This window comes from Brassica napus, chromosome C4 (genome assembly GCF_020379485.1).
Source record: "Brassica napus cultivar Da-Ae chromosome C4, Da-Ae, whole genome shotgun sequence".
Classification (NCBI taxonomy): Eukaryota; Viridiplantae; Streptophyta; class Magnoliopsida; order Brassicales; family Brassicaceae; genus Brassica; species Brassica napus.
In genome coordinates this window covers 58236149-58261933 of record NC_063447.1, presented here as the reverse complement: position 1 = coordinate 58261933, position 25785 = coordinate 58236149, and the positions used below count along the sequence as shown (strand labels likewise).

The 25785-nt window shown below is 39.0% G+C and overlaps 3 protein-coding genes and 1 long non-coding RNA gene across 4 annotated transcripts; 3 read left to right on the top strand and 1 right to left on the bottom strand.

Moving 5' to 3' along the window:
* Positions 1-6809: 6809 nt before the first annotated feature.
* LOC106391467 (ABC transporter E family member 2-like) lies at positions 6810-10491 on the top strand. Its single transcript, XM_048756073.1, has 14 exons — positions 6810-6972; positions 7059-7097; positions 7187-7286; positions 7400-7473; positions 7878-7916; positions 8011-8110; positions 8185-8269; positions 8496-8702; positions 8771-8860; positions 8939-9243; positions 9315-9609; positions 9704-9943; positions 10014-10262; positions 10339-10491. Exons 1-14 carry the CDS (start codon positions 6810-6812, stop codon positions 10489-10491), a joined length of 2139 nt encoding a protein of 712 aa, XP_048612030.1.
* A 936-nt stretch (positions 10492-11427) lies between these two features.
* On the top strand, positions 11428-12709 carry LOC106394585. The gene is made up of 5 exons (XM_022718875.2): positions 11428-11573; positions 11635-11792; positions 11861-11975; positions 12064-12243; positions 12324-12709. The coding sequence occupies exons 1-5, from the start codon at positions 11526-11528 to the stop codon at positions 12513-12515; spliced, it is 693 nt and encodes a 230-aa protein (XP_022574596.2). The 5' UTR covers positions 11428-11525; the 3' UTR covers positions 12516-12709.
* A 1585-nt stretch (positions 12710-14294) lies between these two features.
* Positions 14295-18631, bottom strand: LOC125585630. Its single transcript, XR_007322648.1, has 2 exons — positions 15000-18631; positions 14295-14913 (listed from the first exon to the last, which is right to left on the bottom strand). It is a non-coding gene; the product is annotated as an uncharacterized LOC125585630 (long non-coding RNA).
* Positions 18632-18633: 2 nt separating this feature from the next.
* LOC106391466 (F-box/kelch-repeat protein At3g13680) lies at positions 18634-19909 on the top strand. Its single transcript, XM_013832111.3, has one exon. The coding sequence runs from the start codon at positions 18674-18676 to the stop codon at positions 19826-19828; it is 1155 nt and encodes a 384-aa protein (XP_013687565.1). The 5' UTR covers positions 18634-18673; the 3' UTR covers positions 19829-19909.
* The last annotated feature ends 5876 nt before the right edge of the window (positions 19910-25785 follow it).

Here is a 25785-nt window from a genome sequence, read left to right as displayed (position 1 = left end):
CTGGACTTAGAGGATTAGGCATTCCCGGTTTGTATCTGGTTTGGGTCAATTCCGGGTTTGTTCTAAGAGTCTAATTAGAAGTCCGGTTTACTTGTAAACTCTCGGTATATAAGAGAGTAGATAGAGCTGTGATGTTATCGTTGTTCTCGTTCATCTAGAAGCAGAGAACTGTAACGAGCTCAGGGTTGTTGAGTCTCGAGTGAGAGAGAGATCATTCTAGTGAATTGCTGGATTGAGTCTGGCCCCAGTGATTAGTTCTCCATATCGGAGAGATACACTGGGTAAACACTTGCGGCGTGTCATTCTTTTCTTGCGCTTATCTTTGAGTGATTCATCGTGAGGTAGAGAGAGAGTTAGTTAGGTGAGATTTGAGATCAAGAATGACTAAGAGGCTTGAGCTAAGTCTTGATTAGTTGCAACAAGTGGTATCAGAGCAAAGGTTGTTGAGATCTGCAACAATGTCGAAGTCGATGACTCGGGCGGAGCGACTCGAGGTGGATCGATTCGACGGCACCGGTGACTTCTCTCTATGGACGATTCGTATGATGGCGCACTTTGGAGTCTCCGGATTGAAAGAAGTTATACTCTCAGATAACTTCGAGATTGAAGTGTCGAAGACGAAGGAAGAAGGAAAGAAGAGCGATGAAGACGAAGAAGATCTAGACAAAGATCAAACAGCGAAGACGAAGACGACGACCTTGGATCCAATCAAATTGGAGAAGGATGATCGAGCAAGAGATATGATAATCTTGAACATCAGCGATCATGTATTGAGGAAGATCAAGCATTGTGCGACTGCAGCGTCAATGTGGGCATTACTGGAGAGGCTTTACATGTCTAAGTCACTTCCAAATAGGATCTTTGTGCAGTCACAATTCTATACATTCAAGTGTGATGGCTCGAAGACGATTGATGTTAACGTTGACGACTTCTTGAAGATAGTCACAGAGATGAGCAGCTTGAATGTAAACGTGACGGATGAAATACAAGCCATCGTGTTCCTCAGCTCTCTACCAGGAAGTTATGATCAACTGAAGCATACATTGAAGTATGGGAAGGATTCTATAACCTTGGAGGAAGTGATCTCAGCTGCAAGATCGAAGCAGAGGGAGATAAACGAGAGTAGCAGAAACGAGAAAGCTTCTGCAACAGTTCTGTATACACATGACAGAGGAAGATCAAACAGGAGAGAGTCAAGTGATTCCAGAGGAGGCAGGCCACGGAGTAGCTCAAAGCAGCGCAAAGTTACTTGCTGGTATTGCAAGAAGGAAGGCCATGTCAAGAAGGATTGCTTTGCGAGGAAAAGGCGAATGGAGACTGAAGACAGTGGAGAAGTAGCAGTGGCTATTGGAGAAGTTGAGCAGATGAGTGCTTTACACTCGTCATCAGATGACGCTCAAGATAATTGGGTGATAGACTCAGGATGTACGCACCATATGACCTGCAGACGAGACTGGTTTGTGGAGTTCACAGAGATAGGACCTACGAAGATCTTGCTTGGAGACTATCATTCTATCGAGACTTCAGGGCGTGGAACCATAAGACTAAATACGAAGGGAGGAACTGTTAAACTCATGAAAGATGTTAGATATGTACCAACTCTCCGTAGAAATCTGATTTCTACGAGTACTCTTGACAGGTTAGGATTTACTCATTCTGGAGGAGAAGGGAAGATCGTGTTCAAGAAGAATAACAAGGTGGCGTTACAAGGGAGCTTGAAGAACGGCCTATATATACTTGATGGAGAGACAGTAACATCAGAAGCATGTCATGTAGAGAAACCTCAAGAAGTATCCTTATGGCATAGTAGACTTGGTCATATGAGTTATAGAAACATGCAGGTTCTAGTGAGAAACGGTGTCCTGAAGAAGAGAGACATTGGGAAAGAGGCAATGTGTGAACATTGCATAGTGGGTAAGGCAAAGAAGGTGAGCTTTGAGGTGGGACAGCATAGCTCCAAACAAGTTCTGGAGTATCTACATGCTGATCTCTGGGGTTCACCAAATGTCACACCATCAATGTCCGGTAGTCAGTATTTTCTTTCTATCATTGATGATTTCTCTAGAAAACTATGGGTATGCTTGCTTAAAACTAAGGATGAGACGTTCACTAAGTTCTGTGAATGGAAGATATTAGTTGAGAATCAGGTGGATAAGAAAGTGAAGTACTTGCGAACTGATAATGGTCTAGAATTTGTCAATAATGCTTTTAACGAGTTTTGCAGGACAAATGGTATAACTAGACACAGGACATGTACGTATACGCCGCAGCAGAATGGAGTAGCCGAGCGAATGAATCGAACCCTCATGGAGAAGGTTCGATGTTTGTTGAGTGAATCAGGATTGCAAGAGAGATTCTGGGCAGAGGCTGTCAACGTAGCAGTGTATATGATCAACAGATCTCCTACAGCATCCATACAGTTCAAATCACCCGAAGAGGTTTGGTTAGGTAAGCAACCTGGTTATAAGCATATGAGGCGTTTTGGCTCTGTTGTGTATGTTTATGCAGATCAGGGGAAGCTGAAGCCAAGGGCAACTAGGGGGATCTTCATAGGATACCCTGCAGGCACAAAGGGATATAAAGTTTGGATGCTAGATGGCGACAAGTGCGTGATTTCAAGAAATGTGAAGTTCCAAGAGGGGTTAATGTACAAGGATCTTGAAGGTATCAAGGAATCAGAAGGATCTATTCTAAATGGTGGAGCTCGGGTATCAGGAAGTGTCTCAGAACCTGAAATGGTGGAGCTGTCCAAAGACATGGGAAGTGTGAATGGTAACACATTGGTAAAAAGGAGCGTTATTACTGAGGAGTCAAGCACACAGCAGGTCCCGGAGCAGAGTAATAATGACGAGACAAGTGAGAGTCTAGAGAACTATCAGCTTGCTCGAGATAGGCCAAGAAGAAATGTTGTACCACCATTGAAATACAATGATTATGACTGCACGGAGGAAGAAGTAGCCTTTGCTCTCATATGTTCTGAATTAATGTATGCTGACGAGCCTCGAAGCTATGCAGAAGCAAGAGCTAGTCCTGACTGGGAGAAATGGAACAAGTCTACAGATGATGAGATGGATTCTTTGCGAAAGAATGAAACCTGGGTGTTAGTCAAGAAGCCTGAAGATCGGAAGATCATCAGTTGTAAATGGTTGTTTAAGGTGAAGCCAGGAGTAGAAGGAGTTGAACCTGAGAGACATAAATCTCGTTTGGTGGCTCGAGGTTTCACACAAGAGGAGGGGATAGATTACCAGGAGATTTTCGCACCTGTGGTCAAACACGTTTCTATTCGTGTGTTGTTATCTCTTGTGGTGAATCAAGACTTGGAATTGGAGCAAATGGACGTCAAGACTGCATTTCTACACGGAACACTGGAGGAAGACATCTACATGTACCAGCCAGAGGGATATGAAGTTCAAGATAAGAAGGATCATGTATGTCTGCTTAAGAAATCGCTTTACGGTTTAAAGCAGTCACCTCGACAATGGAATCGAAGGTTTGATCAATTCATGAAGTCAAGGAAGTTTATAAGAAGTGAACATGATCAATGTGTGTATACCAGAGAAGAGTCAGGGAAAGACAGCGTTTATTTGCTGTTGTATGTCGATGACATGTTACTCGCATCGAGGAGCATGTCAGAGGTGAAGAAGTTGAAGGGAGAACTCAGCTCTGAGTTTGAAATGAAAGACCTAGGGTATGCAAGAAGAATACTAGGTATGGATATAACAAGAGACAGAGAAAATGGAGTGTTACGGTTGTCTCAAAGCGAGTATTTGAAGAAAGTTGTTAATAACTTCAGAATGACAGACTCTAAGGGCTGTATGACACCAATTGGAGCTCATTTTAAGTTAGCATCAGTCAAGGAGAAGGATGAATGGCTTGATACAGAGAAACATCCATACTGCTCTGCCGTTGGTAGTATAATGTATGCAATGGTGGGGTCTCGACCAGACTTGGCATATGGTATTGGCTTGGTGAGTCGGTTCATGAGCAAGCCAGGAGAAATACACTGGGAAGCAGTAAAATGGCTGCTCAGATACATCAAAGGGTCGATACAGTTACAGCTTTGTTTCACACGGTCAAAGGAGTTCAACATACAAGGTTTCAGTGATTCAGATCACGCAGGTGATCTAGATAAGAAGAGGTCTACATCAGGGTATGTGTTTACTGTGGGAGATAATGTAGTAAGCTGGAAGTCACAGCTCCAACCTGTGGTGGCGTTATCCACAACTGAAGCTGAGTATATCGCGCTTACTGAAGCTGTGAAGGAAGCGATCTGGTTAAAGGGGTTACTGGAAGACTTCGGCATCAAGCAAGGACCTATCAAGATTTGGTGTGACTCGCAGAGTGCGATTTGTCTCTCAAAGAACAACGTGTTCCACGAAAGGACAAAGCACGTAGCTACTAAGTATTACTTCATCAGAGATTTCATCGAGACGATGGTGGTTGATGTAGTGAAAATACACACAAGCAGGAATCCCGCAGACATCTTGACGAAGGTGGTACCGGTGAGCAAGTTCAATGCAGCGTTGGACATGCTTAAGGTACTCAAAGCCTGAAGCGGCTTTGGCACTAGCCAGACGGTGTAAATCCAGAAGGTAATTCACTGAAGTAGAATGGTGTTTTGTTTATATGGTCAAGTTAAGTTCATGGTGGAGTTTGTTGAGAATGAACTAAACTAGACTAAGACCATATGTTAGCTTTGGATGAATGATGAGGCGAGTCATAGTCTCTACTGGACTTAGAGGATTAGGCATTCCCGGTTTGTATCTGGTTTGGGTCAATTCCGGGTTTGTTCTAAGAGTCTAATTAGAAGTCCGGTTTACTTGTAAACTCTCGGTATATAAGAGAGTAGATAGAGCTGTGATGTTATCGTTGTTCTCGTTCATCTAGAAGCAGAGAACTGTAACGAGCTCAGGGTTGTTGAGTCTCGAGTGAGAGAGAGATCATTCTAGTGAATTGCTGGATTGAGTCTGGCCCCAGTGATTAGTTCTCCATATCGGAGAGATACACTGGGTAAACACTTGCGGCGTGTCATTCTTTTCTTGCGCTTATCTTTGAGTGATTCATCGTGAGGTAGAGAGAGAGTTAGTTAGGTGAGATTTGAGATCAAGAAAGACTAAGAGGCTTGAGCTAAGTCTTGATTAGTTGCAACAAGAATAGATAATTTAGAGATGCAAACAAAATTTATCCGTGCAACTGCTAAATTCGAGTTTATTTAATTTCGGCAGAATTTTATTCAGCTCCAACGTGGATATATCGGTTTCGTTATATCTGTTCTCGGGTTAAATTACTAACAACATGAATAATATATCTTTTAAAAAGATTTGAGGTTTCTGTTACCTTTGGTCCTTTGAAAACTTTCCCGCCATCTCATTGGTGCATATATATTTTACCCAAACCGATAAGGAAAAGGAACCGCAGTGACTCCCGTTACAAGCTTAAAACTAAAACATGCGTGTCGTTTTCTTTCTACTCTCCATACTAAAAACCTCGCTGACCGACGCGTTATTTAAAAAATGTGTGAGCGAACTACGCAACGTTTTTATGGAAATGGTGACGAATCTATGCTACTATAAAATTAGCTTGCAACGGCCTGTTTCTTGTACGTTCATCAATTAGCTTCTCGCAAAAAGAATCGAAGATTCGCTCATCTCCTCCGAAATCGTCTCCGAATAGATTCACGGTGAGTCCTTTAGCTTCAATCGCTTTGCGCTAGGTTTAAATCTCAGTCCCAATACTAACTCGCTTAATTGGGGAAACAATCGAACTCGTATCCTCCCCGTTCGGAGCAATCGCTTCGCGTTTATCGTTGCGTCGGCGATTTTGTTTCTGATCGCGTTCGGTTCTTGAGGTAAGGATCATCTTCTTCGTCTTCGTTGTTATCTTTGTGTTCGTTCGTGTTATCGGAGCAGATTTTGGTAGTGCGGGGTGATTCGGATCGCCTATTTAGGGTTTGTTTTTACTGAAAGGTCGTAGTTAAAGAACGAACTGGCAGATTTTGTGAATTTTTTGATTCAGATGGCTGATTTAGGGTTTGTTTTACTAGAAAGCTGTAGTTCAAGTTCCAATGCCTTGTAGATACCTTTTCTTGATTGCTCATGATGGTATCTTTGTTTCGTTCTTATGCCTTACTTTCTTGCGCCTGTTTGCGCTGAATACTATTATTTGGTTCTGTTTCCATTCAAATGTTTCACTGGCTATGTGAGAAGATGCTCCTATTTCTCTGGTGTACCGTTGCTTGTTTGATATAAGTTTCTTTTTGCTTATGAATATCCACTGTTCTCTAGACTAGTCATCTATGTTTTATGTATGAATCCAGCTCTTGTCTGTGTTTATTTTCTTGCGCCTGTTTGGGTTGAATGCTTTTTTTGGCTCTGTTTCCATTACAAATGTTCCACTGGCTATGTAAGAAGATGCTATTCGTCTTTAGTGTACCGTTGCTGGTTTGATGTAAGTTTCTTATTTATTTGAATATATCCACTGTTCTTTAGACTAGTCATCTATGTTTTATGTATGAATCCAGCTGTTTATTTTCCTAAATAGCAATCAAATGGGTTTCTCTACAGTTGTTCTGACAAAACCAAAACCCCTTGTTGTTTGTTCCCATGCTTGAAGATCTATAACTTTGTTAACGGTTTCAGCTTTCTCGTTTTTCCGGTTAAGTGCTTGCTGTTCTCTATTTACGGCTTTTTCTCCCCAATCAAACCCTCTAATGCTTTAAAAAAAAGCTTTTCCTTATTATCTCCCTTTGCTTGTTAGTTTCAACAGTTGAAGTCGGAATAGATATGCAACCAGAAGGGGGGAAATCTAAAATGTCACATCCCGGGAATACACCAAAAGCATTTACTGGGGAAGATGGAAGCCCGGAGAAGCATCGTTCAGATTCCCTCACCACAGGCAAGACTGGGCAGCTTGTTGAAGTGTATCACAAATGTGGATCCGTGTCAAGGGGCCAGCTCCAGCATGGTGCTGATGGTGAGGCTCCGTATTTTTCTGCTTAGAGATAACATTTAAATTTATAAATCTTCTTGGCACTTTATAAATCTTCTTGGTACTTTCAGGAATAGTTCTAGAGATGCCATCTGCGCTAATGTTACTAGGTAATTCACGGGGGGGATTCATCATTATTCCTGCACGTGAACTTGTGGAAGCTGTCGATAAGGTGTCTGTGTGTACTTGCTTTCATTAGCGATAGGGGAGTTTGAGAGGATTCCACCAACCAAGACGGTCATTGTTCCTGCCGGTGAAATCTCGAAAATTGAATATGTCGAGAAGCACCGGTGGCGTAGGTAATACATACATCTACATATAATTCGAATATCTTCTAGGAATGAATAGATTATTTATGTGCATGCACTTTACGATTATGAATAGCTGTTCTTTTATACATTTGTGCTTGTAGGGGAGAGGAAGAGGATCAGTTACTGTGTGCATTGAGCAGCGCTTACAATCATATGGACTTGATTGCTCATGATGGTATCTTTGTTTCGTTCTTATGCCTTACTTTCTTGTGCCTGTTTGCGCTGAATACTATTATTTGGGTCTGAATACTATTATTTGGGTCTGTTTCCATACAAATGTTTCACTGGCTATGTGAGAAGATGCTCCTCTTCCTCTAGTGTACTGTTGCTTGTTTGATATAAGTTCCTTTTTGTTTATGTCTACTGGGGAAGATGGAAGCCCGGAGAAGCATCGTTCAGATTCCCTTACCACAGGCAAGACTGGGCCAGCTTATTGAAGTGTATCACAAATGTGGATCCATGTCAAGGGGCCAGCTCCAGCATGGTGCTGATGGTGAGGCTCCGAATTTTTCTGCTTAGAGATAACATTTAAATTTATAAATCGTCTTGGTACTTTATAAATCTTCTTGGTACTTTCAGGAATAGTTCTAGAGATGCCATTTGCGTATCTGAAACGAGGTAATTCACGGGGGGACTGATCATTATTCCTGCACGTGAACTTGTGGAAGCTGTAGATAAGCTGTGTGTGTGTGTGCTTGCTTTCTTTTATTAGTGACAGGAGAGATTGAGAGGATTCCACCTATCAAGACAGTGTTTGTTCCTACCGACGAAATTTTGGAAGTTGTATATGTCGAGAAGCACCGGTGGCTTATGTGCGTGAACTTTACACTATACATTCCTTTTAGAAATCTGCTCGCTTGATATGCTTATCCATTTCTTCTTGTAGGGGAGGGGGTGATTTACTGCCTGAATTTGTAGACGCTGTGTTTTCCACTAGAGGGCTGGATACCCGAAACCTTTATGGTGCAAAGGTGATTTTGGGGACTTATTTGCAACTTTATTTTTGTTGTTCTTGCTATAACTCCAAAAATCTAATTTTCCATGCATGCAGATAATCCCGAGTGTTCAAGACTAGGAGCCGCGTGACTTAGGGAATCTCGAGATAGAGCAGATGACCCGGGTATGGTTGAGTTATTGTTTTAAACTAGTTCGACAACCGAACAATTGTGTATATTCACTCATTTTTCTTATCTACAGGAGGCTCGGCAAGTCACAAATGTAGCTAATGACGTCCCGCTAGACATTCCGACTCACAGATATGGCCCTGGTTCATTTGATATACACGGGCTTCCAAATCTATATCTTGGAACGGTAGTGGGACTATTAGGGGGAAAATCTACCGGAAAAACAACCTGTCTCAAGATTTTGGCTGGGCAGCTGAAGCCAAATCTTGGACGGTTTGAGGTAATTATATTGCTCTCAAGTGATATTTGCTTTGTGATAGTTGAATAATTCCTTTTGTTCTTGTGCAGGATCCTCCGGAGTGGGATGAAATTATTGACCACTTCGATACCGAACACATACGGACCTACCTGACCCGACTTCAGACAAACACACTTAATGTATGTCTTTTGAAACCTTATTTATCTTTGATATTTTTTTGCTCTTAGTAACAAGTCACATCATTTCATTTCTTGTAGGTGGCTCTGAAGTCACAAGACCTGACAGTCTATAGGAGTTCTTTAACAGTCAGAACCTCTCTTGAAGAATCCAAGGGGACTGGTTTTGATTCGATGGAGGAACTTATCGAGGATTTAGACATGACCTCCATGCTTGACACCTGTGTCACCGATCTGTCTGACGCAGAGTTGCAAAGATTTGCAATTGCATCCACAATTGTACAGATGGCAGATGTTTATCTCTTTGATGAACCAACGATCTTTCTAGATGCGAGGCAAAAGTACCAAGTTGCACGGGTTATTCTGTCGGTGGTCAAGCCTGATAGGTTTGTTTGTTTCTTATTTTCTTTCTTCATACTTGGTCAATATTCTTACAAATCTATTTGTTTTGTTTCAGATATGTTTGCATAACAGATAATGATATGAGTGTGCTCGATTTGGTCTGTGACCATATCTTATACACTGGCGAGGAAACAACCTCTGGTGAAGTGCACTTAGATCATTATCCTCTCACTCTTGAAGAGCTCAGTGAAGAGATCGTGACTCCACCAACTTATAGATACCCAGAAACAGTAGTTAAAGGTTTTGGAACCTTCAGCCTTCACGTGATGGGAGGAGACCTACGAAGCTCTGAAATAACCGTAGTATTGGGAAATATGCACACAGGGAAGACGTTGTTTCTGGAGTGGCTGGTGAGTGATATTTCCACTTTCATTGTATTCTTTTTCTTTTTCCATATTTTATTCACATACTCTGACTGACAATTTCAATAATCAAATATTGCAGAACCGTATAAGTGTTGGACAAGATTTCTCTCACAAAGATCAGAAGATGATTAAATGTGAGAATAGGCATGATACAGTGGCAACACACTTGTATAGGTTGATTCGATTTTCATCACTGGACAGAGTATTCCAGGAATTGGTGCTGAAACCACTTGGCATCGTAAAGATTCTTGATAAAAGGATCAAGGAAGTGTCTCAATCCACTTTGCAAAAGATCGCCATTGCTACATGCTTGGGACAGGTAGCTCATCTAGTTTCGTAGTCCTTTTCCTTTTGATTAAAATAATGTGTTGAACTGTTTTTCTCCCCAGGAGGGTGCACGTGTCTTTCTGCTAGATGAACCAAGTATTCATCTAGACGCAAGGGAGAGGGTTATAGCCGCCCAGACCATAAAGCGGTTCATCGCTTACTCAAGGAAAGCTGCTTTAGTAGTTGAACAGGACTTTATGATGGCCACTTATTTGGCGGACCGTGTTATCGTTGTTCAAGGAGAACCAGGAGTACAGAGTACCGTTAACTCTCCCGTCTTGATGTCCAATGGAGTTAACCAATATCTTTCGGTAACTTACTCTCTTTGTGATCATCATGAAAACCCTTTGTGGACTCTGAAATAACGTGCTGCCCTTTGCTTTGCAGGACTTGAATATCACGTGTAGAACTAATCGTTTCACGTCTTTAGCTCGGATGAATAAGCCAAGATCCGTTGAAGACGAGGAGCAAAAAACCGGAGGACATTTTTTTGAAGATTTAGGAAGACCTGTGAAGAATCTGGGAAGGGTAGAAGACTGAGAATAGTGTGTGATAAGATGATGAACTATGAAGTTTTCTAGATACGAATCAAGAGTTTAAGTAGCAAGAACAAGTGACATCAAATTGTTTTGAATTGGCTCTCTCCGTCTTTTGTTGTTAATAATACCGTTGCTCCCTTGTTTTAGGATGTGTGAAACTTTGATTTCTAAATCTTTTTTTCTTATCAGTCGAGTTGCTTTTGCCTTTTGCTGCTTATTATAATAGTAAAGGCTCTGTTTATACCACGAGGGTAGATAGGCAGACGCAGGAGGAGCTGCCACGTAATTTGCTTTCTTTTCTTTTTTTGAGTTTTCTCTACTCGCCTCCCAAGTAGCATTTTCTGTGACACGTATAAAGTGTAGATCGTGGAGAGGCTAGGGTGTACATGAAAATTGACCTTTTATGCATGGACATCATAGCAAAGCACTAATGCTCGGTCCTTATATCAAATCTTTGAGATCATAACTTTTGTGCTACGCGAGGAATTTATATGTAACTAGGTGGCCTGGCCCTGACCTAAAGCAGAGGAAGCAGGTGCTTTAGGCGCCACAATAGGTTAAAATTTTGAGGGCATCATAATCGTCGAAAGTTTGAGATAGTCTAGTGGTTCTGCTTTGCAAAGCTCGGTACAGGGTATGCGGTTCGAATGACTTGGTGCACCAAACATTTTTTTTGGTTTAGGCAGTACATAAATAATTTTTAATTCTTAATTCAGTATAATATTCTTTATATTTTTGGCATGGCAAAGATAATCTTATACAATAAAACAGACGTGCCTCTCTCCTCATTAAGCCACGAGAGAGCAAATCTCGACACGTGTCAGCACCACAGGCCTTCTCCCGAATTTCGTCTTACGCGGTCGTATCGTAATCTGGGCTTCGGAGTAAATCGTCATTTGGGCTGTATATGTCGATCATCTGTACATTATATCACTAACTTCTTTTCCTTGATAATCTCTTTGCAGATTGCCAAGTGATGGGACTGACCAGTCAGCGTCTTCATCAAAGGTGGTACACGCACAGAAGATTGAGCCTATGAAAATTTCTGATCTTAACCAATTCGTTATTACCGCTGATCCTCAGGTGAAGACTGATATATCAAAATTGAATACCTTTATAAGCATGAGATTCATATTCTCGACAGGTCGTTGAGTTTTTGTGTACGGCTAAACTGACTGAAATACAAGTAGCAGAGGGTTGGTGTTATATTGGCTGCTCTGTTTGCTCCAAGAAACTCATCCGAGAGGAGACCTCATTTACATGTGCTCCATGCAATGAGACCAATGCTGTTGCTCAACTCAGGTTAGTAGCTTAGGCTTCACGCTTCCGTGTATTTGAACCATGACTAAAAGATGCATCTTCTGCGACAGGTACCGGGTGATACTCTCTGTGTCAGATGAGACTGGCATAGCGGCTTTTCTTGGATTTGACACAGAGATCACTAAGCTGACTAATGTTTTAGCTGCTGAAGCTGCACAGATTGTGGTAAAATCTATGATCAACCTCTAAGTATCAGCTATTACTGTAACTGGTACCAATGGAGACAATTAAAATGTTTGTAACCTGAATGCAGGGGGTAGGTCTTAATGCTCAGGTTGACACTGATCTGCCGCGAGTACTGTCTGAACTTGTGGGAAAAACATATACTTTCCAGCTCAAGCTAAAGGAATTCAATTTTACTGCGCACCACCAGACATTCACCATTTCCCGCATATTCCCTGCACGTGATCTCGCCCCTCTTCTAACATTTGCTGTGAGTTTTCTTCTGTGTTCTTGATGTATAATTGCTGATAATATATAATCTGAACACCAGCTTTTTCATGTTTTTAACAGGAAAATGTTGAGGTTCACGAGCGAGCCCATCTTCAGAATGTGGCACCGGGAACAGATGACAGAGCTGCAATCACGTCCGATGTTGCAGAGGTGTCCACCGCAGGTGATGGTACACTCACCGGTCGTGAAGCAGAAGCGAATGAACACGATGCTGCGGAAGATAACGCCTCTAAGAAAGCACGAGTTGAATGAGTATCATCGCAGAATCCAGACAACCAGTCTCAATCAGTTGTTGTTTTCATCTTTCAGTTTCGCTTTTGCCATTTTTTTTCTTCTGAACAAAACTCTGAGTCGTGGTTGTCCTTTTTCTTTTATCAAATAAAATCTTAAAACAATCGACATGTGCATGTGTTCGATTTATATATTCCATCTTCGTGACTTTATTATTTTCATGATCGAATTGATAGCGATTGCCATACTTATAAAACATATCATGTGTTAAAATTTCTAACGAAATAAACATTATTGATACATTCTAATGCATTTTTTTTTTGAAACATATAGATTCTAATGCATTTAGCTTTGGCAATTAACACTTAACTATTCAAGAACTTAAAAAATTGCATGAAAACTTTGAGGACTGTTTTGTTATTCGTATTTGAAAGAACTGACAACAGTGCGAGTCTTGATGTACGTTAGAAAGCTAAAAAATTATTTTCCTTACCTGAATGAAACACTTTTCGCCTGAGTACAGAGTAGAATATTCATACGAGATGATACATCAGAGTCCTTGAAACTCCTCCAAGAAAGAAGAACACTACTCGGTCATACTCAATCAAGATACCACTTGCTACAAGTTCTGAAGCAGTAGATATTATTCAAACTTTTACATACTTATCTCATCCTATCTTTAATAAACCAGTAACAGTTGCATAGAGTCTATACAGCTCCCACAATAGAAATATAAAACATTACTAGCAACCCTTTTCATACTATCACAACATTTTTAACTCGAACTCTCCATCATTGAATTCTCTTACATCTAGATCGCAAGAAATCAAAGTGGTCCTGTACTGTCCACACCATCATCATCATCATCATCACCTGTACTCTATACTTCTGTTTCGTTTTGTTCCTCAGCCTTCTATTTTCTTATCTTTCATTTTTTTAAGGCTTTCTTTATCAAAAAAATATATTACAACCAAATAAAGGTTTGACGGGATGAGTCAGCTCTACTGGTTAGAGTCTTGGGGGCTAATTGTCATGCTCCCGGGTTCGACGCCAGCCGGAGGCGAACTGCTCATCCATGTCACGAAGCGGGTACTGGGCCTTCGGGCTCAGGACATACCCTCCCGGGTGAAGCCGGCCCGCTGCCTGACCGGACCCAGAGAATGACCCGCGAAGCGGGGAACCCTGGATTACCAAAAAAAAAAAAAAAAAAAACAAATAAAGGCGAAAAACACCAAAAATATAACAGGCATATTGAACCTAATTCTGATAATTAGTTTAAATCTGATTCTACCTCTAACATATTGAAATAAATATATCTACTCCATATATTAGCTAAACCATATAAAACATATTTTTAAATACACGACCAACTCCGTATAGCAATGACTATACTTCCCACTCGGCGCTACAAACGAACACACATATGTTACTACGTAAATGAATAGAGTATATCTAAATAATAAACTATAAATACAAAATTAAACTATCAAATAATTCTCCTCTTCGTCGTTTACAACAAATTTGATCATTTCTTACAGTTGAAATATTGATTTAATAGTATATAAAAAGATATTTAGAAATAGCTCAGTTAAAGAGTTTAATACTAATAAAATAAATCCTCTTCAACGTATCTCTTAAAAACAACAACAATTATGCCAGAATTATTTTAAAAAGGAATTTAGACAAACCCAAACACAACCAACCCATAACGATTATATTTATTATACTTTCAGCGTCCCATTGCAAAACAAAATTCTACGGTCCCTAACCACAATATAATGTACACAAAAATATCGACTTTTTCAACAGTTTACTATTTACTAATGCCGTAAAATTCATTTACATTCATTTGAAAACTAACTAAAGAATTTTGTGATAGTACAAAAAAAATCACAGGCAAACAACCTACAAACTTATTTAGACGTTTCAGGTAATTCACAATAAATTTCTGGAAAACAGTAAATTTTAAGTAACCTAATAGATTATTAAAAGTGTATCATAAAATTAAATAAAAGTCAAATATAACATCTCTTAAATAAAACTGTCTCCATAAAATTAATACACCTAATATGCACACAGTATACAAGTCTCCAATCACTAACACAATTCATCCACCATATTCAAAAACCAGTTAAAAGAAAAAACAAAATGGGGTCGGCAAATTCAGAAACCAATTACAACTCAGACGAAAGTACTGGTAGTTGTGAAGAAAACCCCTCAAACACAGACCCAAACACCTATTTCAAGAACCTCGACCTCCAATTATTTGTAGAAGAGCCACTTGCGATGCTATGTAGTTTCAGAACTTTTAGAAATGAATGTTTGTCTACTGGTAATCCAAAGGCTCACTATATTGAAGGGTTGCTTCAATACTTCCAGCACCGCAGATCCATCAGAGGACTCAAACATCTTCGTCAATCTGCAGATGCAAACTATGATTACGGTGTATATATTTATAGTATACTAATGCTGTGCAGAGGCAATTTCAGTGAGGGGAAAAAATACCTCGATAGGTTATCCTGGAAAACTAATCAAGCTAGAACTGTTCAATGCCTGACTATGGTTAAGAATTCTAAAAGAAATCAAAGTCATTTTGAAGATCAAATATTTAATAAATACAGACTCAATGGAGCCCCTAACAAATTGCGACAATCATGACATGGACAGTGGATGCGAAGATTTTTATTACTTTAAAAGGAAGGAAGAATTTGTTGACTACATCCGCTCAAAAAATAAGTAAACAACACATGAATTTACATGTTTATTTTGAAACATTTCCTTTACTCAATCTTTTCCATCACATTATATTTACAATTCTCCATCTTTATCCTATCTAATATATCCTTATTACGCTACTCGATGTAAATCACATACGGTATTCCTCTTCCACCTATTCAGATATAAACAAAATAATACAATACTAACAATAAGCACTATCAACCGAAACAAATCTAACCAATATACAAACAAACAAAACGTCCGAAACCGGCGCGTAGCGCCGGAATGCCACTAGTAATGGATAAAGAGGTTTAGAGTGGGAAGATTGAGGGGAAAATGAAGAAAAGAGAGAGAAATTTTAGGAAGTTATAAAATATGGCGACACATGACCCGATTGATGATTATTGCGAGCTTTTTAGCTTAAAAGCAACAAAGTGACATTGTCTAAAGATTTTGCAAATTATATATGTGACTAAAAAAAACATATGTGACTAAAACTTGCTTCAAAGTCTCAATTTGTATCTACTTTTACCACATATACATAATACTTGCTTCGATTATTTTCTACTCCCTCCGTTCTTAAAAGATAGGTTTTTTTAGTATTTTCACACATATTAGAAAAATACATTAAACTACCATAATAAATCTATCGCTTTCTGTAATTTTCAATTTTCAATAACTTTTAACCAATAGTAATTTAATAAAGTCAATTAATTTTTTTGAAGTTTAAAATTTTTTCATAGAAAACACAAAAAAATATATCTTTTTTAAACAAATTTTTTTTCTAAAAAAATCTATCATTAAGGAACGGAAGGAGTACTATCAAACGCCTCATTCAAGAGTTTATCCAAATTTAGAATGTTGTGTAACTATCCAACCCTGTTCATATTTCATCCATGAAAAGAGTTGTTGCGGGTCCTACCAACATCTCTCCTGCTCAGTTTAGACAAGAATCACCGGAGCTAGAGCATGATTAACGTGGGTCTCTTAGTATGAAATTCTTAGTGTAATATAAGATACGGTCTCTTAACTTTTAACTAAAAAAACTAAGGGAAGTCTCATAAATAAGAATAAAAGATATAAGAGACAGTCTCTTAGATTTTTTTAGTTAAAAGATAAGAGACTGTATCTTATATTATTTTAAGAACCCGAAACCTGCATTAATCACGCTATCCACACTACTGAAATGATATCAAAAAGTGAAAATATGTAATAACTCAAAGTTTTACCGGTTGTTAGACGCTTCCATTGTCCACCAGAAACACCTCGTCTCATCACCTCACCAACAAGAATGTCAGCACAAATGTCAAGACCAAGTATATGTCAATTTAGCATTTACCAAAGATGAGCCCAAAATATTTTTTATTTTACTTTTTTAATTAGTTCTAAGAAGACGCAAGAAAAGATGTACCTTAAGTACATCATCAGTAACCAAACTAGTTTCTTGCCCTGATATGGCAATAAATTTCATGAACGCATCAATTTCAGGGTCTAGCTTTATACCAGCTTCTCTCTCCCTCGTTGAGATCTCAGTGAGCAACTGGTACCGTGTCCCAATACCTAGTCATCGTCCCCATAAAGTCCAGTGTCTCTCTTACCGTCATTTCTCCAAAGTGAAGATCATGTTGACTAATGTTGTGACGACCCATCCCGCGGATCCAGGCTCACAGTCTTGCAAGACATCGACCCTAACCCTTCACCATGGGAGGAAACGCCTCCACATCCACCGGTAGGTTATTGGTGCGCGTGGCGTTACTCGAACCCAAAACCTCACCATTTAACAACACTCCTCCGGGATTAGTTGTCACCAGTTGGTGTTCGCAGATGGACGGGTTGGAGAACCTCCGGTTTGTAAAATTCATAACTTTTTCCTCCGCGAAGATTTGCTTGTAATTTCAAGCCTCATTGATTCTTTGATGATTTAGCCTTTTTTGAAAGTTGAATTCATGGAAAAAAACCTATGTTGATGGTATCTCCTAGGTGGCTGGTTTGCACAGCTTGATTGACCTTTTGTTCAACCATTGATTTGATGGCCGCATCAATTGTCATTATTAACAATTGTTTTTATTTCCCTTTTATTAATAAAATTATAATTATATTTTTAGATTTAATTTCCTTTTCAGAATACCATATAAATAATAAAAAGGAAATATTTATAATATAAAGATCTTGTATAATATATAATGAATTTTATTTTCATTACTTTATTTCCCTAAACAACATAGATAAAAAAGGAAAATATCTATAAATTTTCAAAATATATAAGTTTATATATTTCAAACATAATTTACAAAAATAACAAATAAAATAAGTTGGATCAAATGGTTAAAAAGAAAATAATTTTCAAGATTACTCACATTACATGCCTAATTAAGAAGAAAATACAAAATTGTTAAACAGGATTTTACTTAATTTTCATACATATAAATTATAAAATGTCTTCTAAATTCTAAACAAGTTACTAACAAAGGATTTAGTTATTTTATATATATATTCATATATGTACATGTATTTTTAAAATTACAGGTTAACTTTATAAATTGTTCATTAATGTGATTCCAACGTTAGATTATTTTATTTTTTAAACAACTTATATGAAATTTTATAATGATTATAAAATATATTTAAAACTCTATCGACCTAATGAAGTTAAAAATAGTAATTTAATTTTAACCTTATTAAACTAAAACAGAAAAATCGTTCTCCAGTTTGAAATAAAATATGCAATTTGACATACCTAAAAATGAATATTTGAAATGATCCAAAATATCATATTTGAAATCAAATATTTAATTATGATAAAAAAATAGATAATAATCTTTTGAATTTTTACGAATCACTTATCTAATTAATTTTCATTTAATTTGAAAGAATAGATGGAACTCAACATACCGTACATGAAATAATGCCAATTACTATACAAAAAAAAAATCATTTATTAAGATGAGAATTAATAAAAAAAAAAACGTATTAGAAAATGAATTAAAACATAAAAAAAATATGTATATACTTATAAATGTGCATTAGAACATAATAATAATACTTAATACAATATAATTTATTTATTTATCGTAAATATAAATTATAAAATTTACACACTAAAATTATAATTGTAAATATTATTTTGTTAATGTTTATACTCGTGCGTGGATGAGTACGAAAGAGTCATCTAGTAAGTAGTCAATGGTTTCATTTTTGTAAACCACATCTATGGCAGGTTCGATCTAAGGAGATACCACGAGAATTTAGCATCGTAGTGGTTCCAAAGAAAGTGTTGGAGCTTTCCAACAATCCTTAATTTCCGTATCTTCGGTTTTGAACACTTGCAGCATCAGGCATCTCTAAATCGTATATGATTAGTTGGGCCGGCCCATTAGGAGTAGGCAATAATTCGACTTTTATCACGATAAAATTGCGCTGAACATAGAATGAAACCCTAATTGAAATTGAAGCTTGGAATAATGAAGACAATTTTCGATATTCCAGGGGAATTGTTAGAGGATGAGATATTCTCTAGGGTGCCGATGACATCTCTGAGGTCAGTGCGATCTACCTGTAGAAAGTGGAACACTTTATGTAAAAATCGTATCTTTTTTGGTAAAGAGACAGCAGCGAAGAAGCAGTTCATGATGATGGACTCAAGGATTTGTTTGATGAACTTCGATCCCTGCAATTTGGTCGACCCATCTATAAAACAAGTAAGCTTACTCGATCAAATCGAGATATCTAAGGTGTTTCAGTGTAATGGCTTGTTGCTATGCGTCCTTAAGGATTGCTCTAGGCTCTTGGTATGGAATCCATACTTAGCGCAAACGAGGTGGATCGAACCCAGAATCAGTTTCCAAAGTTCAGACAGGTTTGCTCTCGGACACGACAACAACAACCTTAACCACAAGATCCTGAGGATCTCTGATGAGCATCATCCAATTACAAGTAAACACGTTTTAGGGTTCGAACTCTACGATTTTAGCTCGGGTTCGTGGAAGGTTCTTGATGTCACTCCTCACTGGGAGATATGGTCTCATCTACGCGGCGTGTCCTTGAAGGGAAACGCTTATTTTCCTGCTCAAAAGAAGGTGGGGACAAAGATACGAAGGGTTGCAGGTTTCTTCCTCTGTTTTGATTTCACAACAGAGAGCTTCGGGCCGCTTCTGCCTCTACCGTTTCAGTCCGAACATGGAGGAGTTTTCACGTCTCTGTCTTGTGTTAGAGAAGACCAGCTCGCCGTATTGTATCAACACTGGGAGGCACAAGAGACGGTCGAGATTAGTGTTACGGATAAGATTGGTCCTAATGTTGTGTCTTGGACAAAGTTTTTGAAACTAGTCACTAGCTTTTGCGTTCACCCTTATTCCGGTAGCTTTTTCATTGACGTGGAGATGAAAATTGCTGTGGTTTTTGTTCTAGAAAGGGCCAAGGCTTGTCGCTACCAAACTGCTCATGTCATTGGACAAGATGGATACTTCAAATCTGTTAGAATCCGAGAAGCTCCTGATCTCGGGAACACTTTTCATCCTCATGAGAGATATTGTGCCCCACTGGTTTGCTCTTCATATCTTCCAAGCTTAGTGCAACTGCAAATCAAGCAGCCAACCTTTCTAATGGAAACAATGTGATTAATCATGTATATTTTGTATCATCTTCTTCAGGACAATTACTCGTTTGTATTTTTGCTTTTTATCATTACCTATTATTCATTTGTGGTTTGCCCTCCCCCATCAAGCTTTAGCTGTTCGAAATTTACTGAAATAGCTTCTTAGAGTACCCTATCTTTTAGTTAGGCAATATTTTCACTTGTTCATGATTTTATCGAAATAGCTTTCTTAGAGATTTCATTATACATATAACTAAACAACATATTCACGTTCTGAAGAAATATTGGGAGATGCTATAAACGAACCAGCCTACTACACTCCTCTTTATTATAGTCATATTTCCCCACCTTTGTTTAATCTGCTAAGATAATTCATTGATTATAAATCTCTTTAGCAAGTGTCGTTAACTCAACCGGAAAAACATCTTAAAAAAAAACCCTAGAGATCTGAGTGATGCTTGGGATGAAACTAAAGTCTATCCGGAATTTCTTGATATTTAACCAAAAAAAAATCCCTTTACAAAGAGCTTTCTGAGTCTTTCTTTAATAGCTTTTGTTGGGAAAGATAGCGGATAATATTTTCTTTGAAAGGTTAAGATGAAATGTAGACGGTTTATATTTGTGATAGCTTTTGTATTTGGGAAAGAGATTTTCTACTAAGGCTTGTGTTTGGAGATTCTTTTAGAAACTTTCTTAGAACTCTTTCTCGAATGTTTTCTCTCAATTGTTTTGCTTGATTCTTGGATGATACAAATGCTGCTAAGCACCCCTATTTATACAAGTGAAGGAGTAAACTCTAACATGTTCTAGATTTTTTAAATTATTATCTTATTTCAAAATATCTAACATTAATTATTCTACTCCATAACTTTCTCTCTTCTTCTCCATAATTCTAGATAATTCTTCCTCCTTGTGCTCTTCTTTTGGGCACTTAATATGGATCATGATTTTTTTGGGTTTTTGGCTAATGGAGGAAAAAACCAACAAATCTCCCCCTTTCCGACTTAGCCCAAAACCGTTGTCATGCCGGTGCCTTTGCAGCAATCTTCAAACTTCTTGATCGGTAATACCTTGGTCATAAAGTCTGACCAGTTTTCATCGGTGTGTACCTTTGTGAGATGTATGAGCTTCTCTTCCAGAACTTCTCGGATCCAGTGATGTCGGATATCGATGTGCTTTGAGCGAGAGTGAAACGTTGGATTCTTTGCTAAGTGAATAGCACTTTGGTTGTCACATAGCATGTTGTACTTTTCTTGCTTTACTCCCAACTCAAGCAAGAAGTTCTTCATCCATAGCATCTCCTTGCACGCTTCCGTTGCTGCGATGTACTCCACTTCCATGGTGGATAAGGCAACACACTTTTGTAGCTTCGATTGCCAAGAAACAACTCCCCCTGCAAAGGTAGTTACGAATCCTGATGTCGATTTCCTTGAATCTTTATCACCAGTCCAATCTGCATCGGTGTAACCGTTCAACTCCAATTTTCCATTTCCAAAACATAGACGCTTCTTCGTTGTGCCTCGTAGATAGCGTAGGATCCACTTAACTGATTTCCAATGTTCTTTTCCTAGATTGGCGAGAAAGCGACTCACAACTCCTATGGCATAGGCAATGTCGGGTCTGGTGCACACCATAGCATACATGAGACTACCCACTGCTGATGCATATGGGGTAGTCTTCATTTCCTCTTTTTCCTTCTCACTTGTTGGACTTTGCTTCGAACTTAGTTTGAAATGTCCACCAAGTGGAGTGCTCACCGGCTTTTCTTTGTGCATGTTGAATCTCTCCAACACCCTTTCAACATATCGTTCTTGGGACAACCATAAAAGCTTCTTTGGCCTATCCCGAGTGATCTTCATTCCAAGAATCTGTCTCACTTGCCCCAGATCTTTCATCGCAAAACACCTTCCCAAATCTTTTTTCAATGCGGCTATCTTGTTGCGATCTTGGCCCACAATTAACATATCGTCAACATAGAGCAATAATATGAGAAAGTCGCCGCTTTCGTACCTCTTTATGAAAACGAAATGATCATTCTTGGTTTTCTTGAAGTTATGATCCACCATGAAGGAGTCAAACTTCTTTTTACCATTGTCTTGGGGCTTGCTTGAGGCCATAAAGACTCTTCTTTAATCGGCACACCAATTCTTCTTTTCCTGGTACCTTGAATCCTTCAGGTTGCTTCATATAGATCTCCTCCTCGAGTTCACCATGTAGAAAGACCGTCTTGACATCGAGTTGTTCAATCTCCAAATCTAGAACCGCTGCTAGACCAAAAACCACTCGGATAGAGGACATCTTCACCACTGGAGAGAATATTTCTTCAAAATCTATGCCTTTCTTCTGGTTGAATCCTTTCACAACCAATCGAGCTTTGTATCCTGGATTTGAGCTTCTCTCCTCATGCTTCAACCTGTACACCCACTTGTTCTTCAAGGCTCTCTTTCCTTTTGGTAGCTTCATCAGCTCATAAATGTGATTATCATGAAAGGATTGCATTTCATCTTGCATAGCTTCAACCCACTCATCTCTATGAGTGTCTCTTATGGCCTCCTCATAGCTTTGAGGCTCCCCCTCATCTGTAAGATTAACATACTCATCTCGATAATATCTTACAGATGGTCTTCTCTCTCTTCCAGACCTTCTTGGCTCATGTTCTTCCTCTGGCTCCAATTGAACTTCTTCTTCACCTTCATCACCATTCGGATCCATGATGGGATCCCCTTCGCCATCATCTCCAATCACTTGTTCATGATCTTGAGGCTTATGAGAATCTTTATTTCTTACAACCCTTAGCTTTGGTTTCTTTGATTTGTTGATGTCGATTGTTTGATCTTCGAATAAAATAACATCTCTGCTCCGGATAATTTTTCTGTTAACCGGATCCCAAAGCCGATAGCCGAAATTATCTCTTGGTGGCCCAAGATAGATGCACTCTTTAGTCTTGGAGTCTAGCTTGGCTCGTTCATCCTTAGGTATATGAACAAACGCTCTGCAACCAAACACCTTCAAATGGTTGTAAGAGACCTTCTTACCCGGCCAAACTTCCTCCGGGACATCGCCTTCCAAAGGAACTGATGGTGTAAGATTTATGACATCCACTGCAGTCTTTATGGCTTCTCCCCAAAATGGCTTGGGTAGTTTAGCATGAGAGAGCATGCAACGAACTCTTTCTGTGATCGTTCGATTCATTCTTTCTGCTAGCCCGTTCAGTTGTGGCGTCTTTGGTGGTGTCTTCTCCATCATGATTCCATGAGCTTTGCAAAACGCTTCAAAGGGACCTCGGTACTCTCCACCATTGTCAGATCGAACACACTTGAATTTTTGACCCGTACTTCGCTCTGCTTGGGCTACAAATTCGTTGAAAGCTTCAAGAACTTGATCTTTTGACTTCAAAAGGTATACCCATACCTTCCTTGAATGGTCATCAATAAAGGTGACCAAATATGATGCCCCTCCATTGGATTTCTCGGACATGGAGCATACGTCAGTATGCACAAGATCAAGAATATGCTTTCTTCTCATTGGCGTAGATGATCTTCGGAAAGCGACCCTATGTTGTTTTCCGGCTAAGCCATCATGACATGGTGAGAGAGAAATACCTTTCATATCAGGAAGAAGTTTCTTGCGAGAAAGTATATTTTAACCTTTCTCACTCATATGCCCGAGTCTTCGGTGCCATATATCGATGTCATCACTTGCGATATTTACTTCTTCCTTGCAAAGCTTGGCTTGTGTTACATATAAAGAGCCTTCTTTTCTTCCTCGAGCCATAATCAAACTCCCCTTGGTTAGCTTCCATTTGCCACTGCGAAAGTGGCTATCCAAACCGGCATCATCAAGCTTCCCGGTTGATATGAGATTGAGTCGGATTTCGGGAACATGCCTCACATCTTTGAGAACTATCTTACACCATGTGTTTGATGTAAGAATAACATCCCCCTTTCCAATGATCTTGCTTCTTCCTTGATTTCCCATTTGAACATTACCAAAGTCACCACTTTGATAGGTCGTGAAGAACCTTCCATGAGGGGTGACGTGAAAAGAAGCACCAGAATCAATGATCCATGAGCTATCATCAGAGCTAAGATTACATTCTCCAACGGGATATAATTCTTCGCTCTGGTCTTCCACAACGGTGGTAGTCTTGTCTTCATGCTTCTTTGTAGGATTGAACCGGTCTGGTTTGATATTACCGGCTTATTTGTCTTTCTTGAGAAATCGACATTCCAACTTCATGTGACTCGGTTTGCCACAGTAATAGCAAGTAACTCTCGGACGTGACTTAGATCATCCTCGAGATTGGCCTTGTCCTCTGCTTCTGTTTTGGCCACGAGTCTCTTCTCTACCTCGTCTATCAACAATGTTAGCTTCTGGATAAGAACTCGAACCTCGCTCCTTCCTGCAAACTTCTTCGTTTAGAAGGCTATCAGTGACGGTGTCCATGGTAAGCTTTCCCTCCGGTGTTGAATTGCTTAGAGTGACAACTAGTGTGTCCCAACTCTCCGGTAGTGAACTAAGGAGTAAAATGGCTTGCATTTCGTCTTCAACCTTCATATAAACTTTGTTAAGCTGATTTACGATCCCCTTGAAATTGTTCAAGTGCTCCATCATGCTCTGGCCATCCTTGTACTCCAACTTTACCAACCGTTGAACAAGAAGAACTTTGTTTCTAGGTGTTTTCTTTTGAATCATGGATTCAAGTTTTGTCCATAATTCAAAAACATTTGTGTAGGTAGAGACATGTTCAAGGAGAGATCGGTCGACATACTCACGTATTACGGCAACTGCCTTTCTATTAAGAATCTCCCATGCTTTATCATCCTTTCCTTCCGGCTTATCCTTCATGATGATGGGCTCATGCAAATCCTTACAATAAAGGTGATCTTCCATCATCGATTTCCAATAAGAGAAGTTGTTTGTCGTGAGCTTGAACATGTCACATTCAAAGGTAACGGTGGCCTCCATCTTCACTTCTTCAAAGATAACGGTAACCTTGCTCTGATACCAGCTGTTGGAAAAGATAGCAGATAATATTTTCTTTGAGAGGTTAAGATGAAATGTAGACGGTTTATATTTGTGATAGCTTTTGTATTTGGGAAAGGGATTTTCTACTAAGGATTGTGTTTGGAGATTCTTTTAGAAACTTTCTTAGAACTCTTTCTTGTAGGAGAAGCACTTTTAAAACTTACCTTAAAAGTTTATTGGCAAGGAATGTGACGTGGTGACGTGGCTTCACGAGAAGCTTTTATTTAGTAAAACGCTTAGGTGTCACGCAGACCAAAACTGTGAATTTAATGCGTTCACACTAACATTCTTTTAAAAGAACTTCATACTATCTATACTTTTCTCGGCGAACACTTTTACGTGATAAACCTTCAGCTTGAAGTTCGATTAGTTGATTTATCAATTATATCAATATAATCATAGCATCAATAAAGATTCATTATTCCTCTATACATTTCTGTTAAAAAACGGTAACTCATCTGATCTATCGCCATTAAGTCAACAGATCCGTAGAGACGACAAAGCGATGAAACTTTAGTACGATGGCAAGTGTTAATGAAAAAACCATTTTCTCCATACCTGCTTTCATGCATTTAGCAGAGTACTCACGTTATTGAGAACCGTCTCTCATTGCTGAAAGAGGACGTTGAAAATCTATTTCTAGATAAATGTGTCGTACTCGGTTTTGTTACTGCTCGGTGAGGTGATCTCTGTTTCGAGGAGATTGAATCACTGTAAATTGTCTCGGCTTAGTGTATTAGTCTTCTCGAGAAAGCAATATAAGCATGCGAGTGTCACCACCTTCGCCGCCATGAGAGCTATGCATTAGACGACCTTGAAGATGAGAAGAAACTTCCAGGAACGAACCACCAGCAAGTCCATAACTATGTTTTTTTAAAGGAGCTATAGTTTTTTTTACTTCACACAGTTATTTTTTTGTTTATCCCCTGTATATTAATAGAGAAACATTTA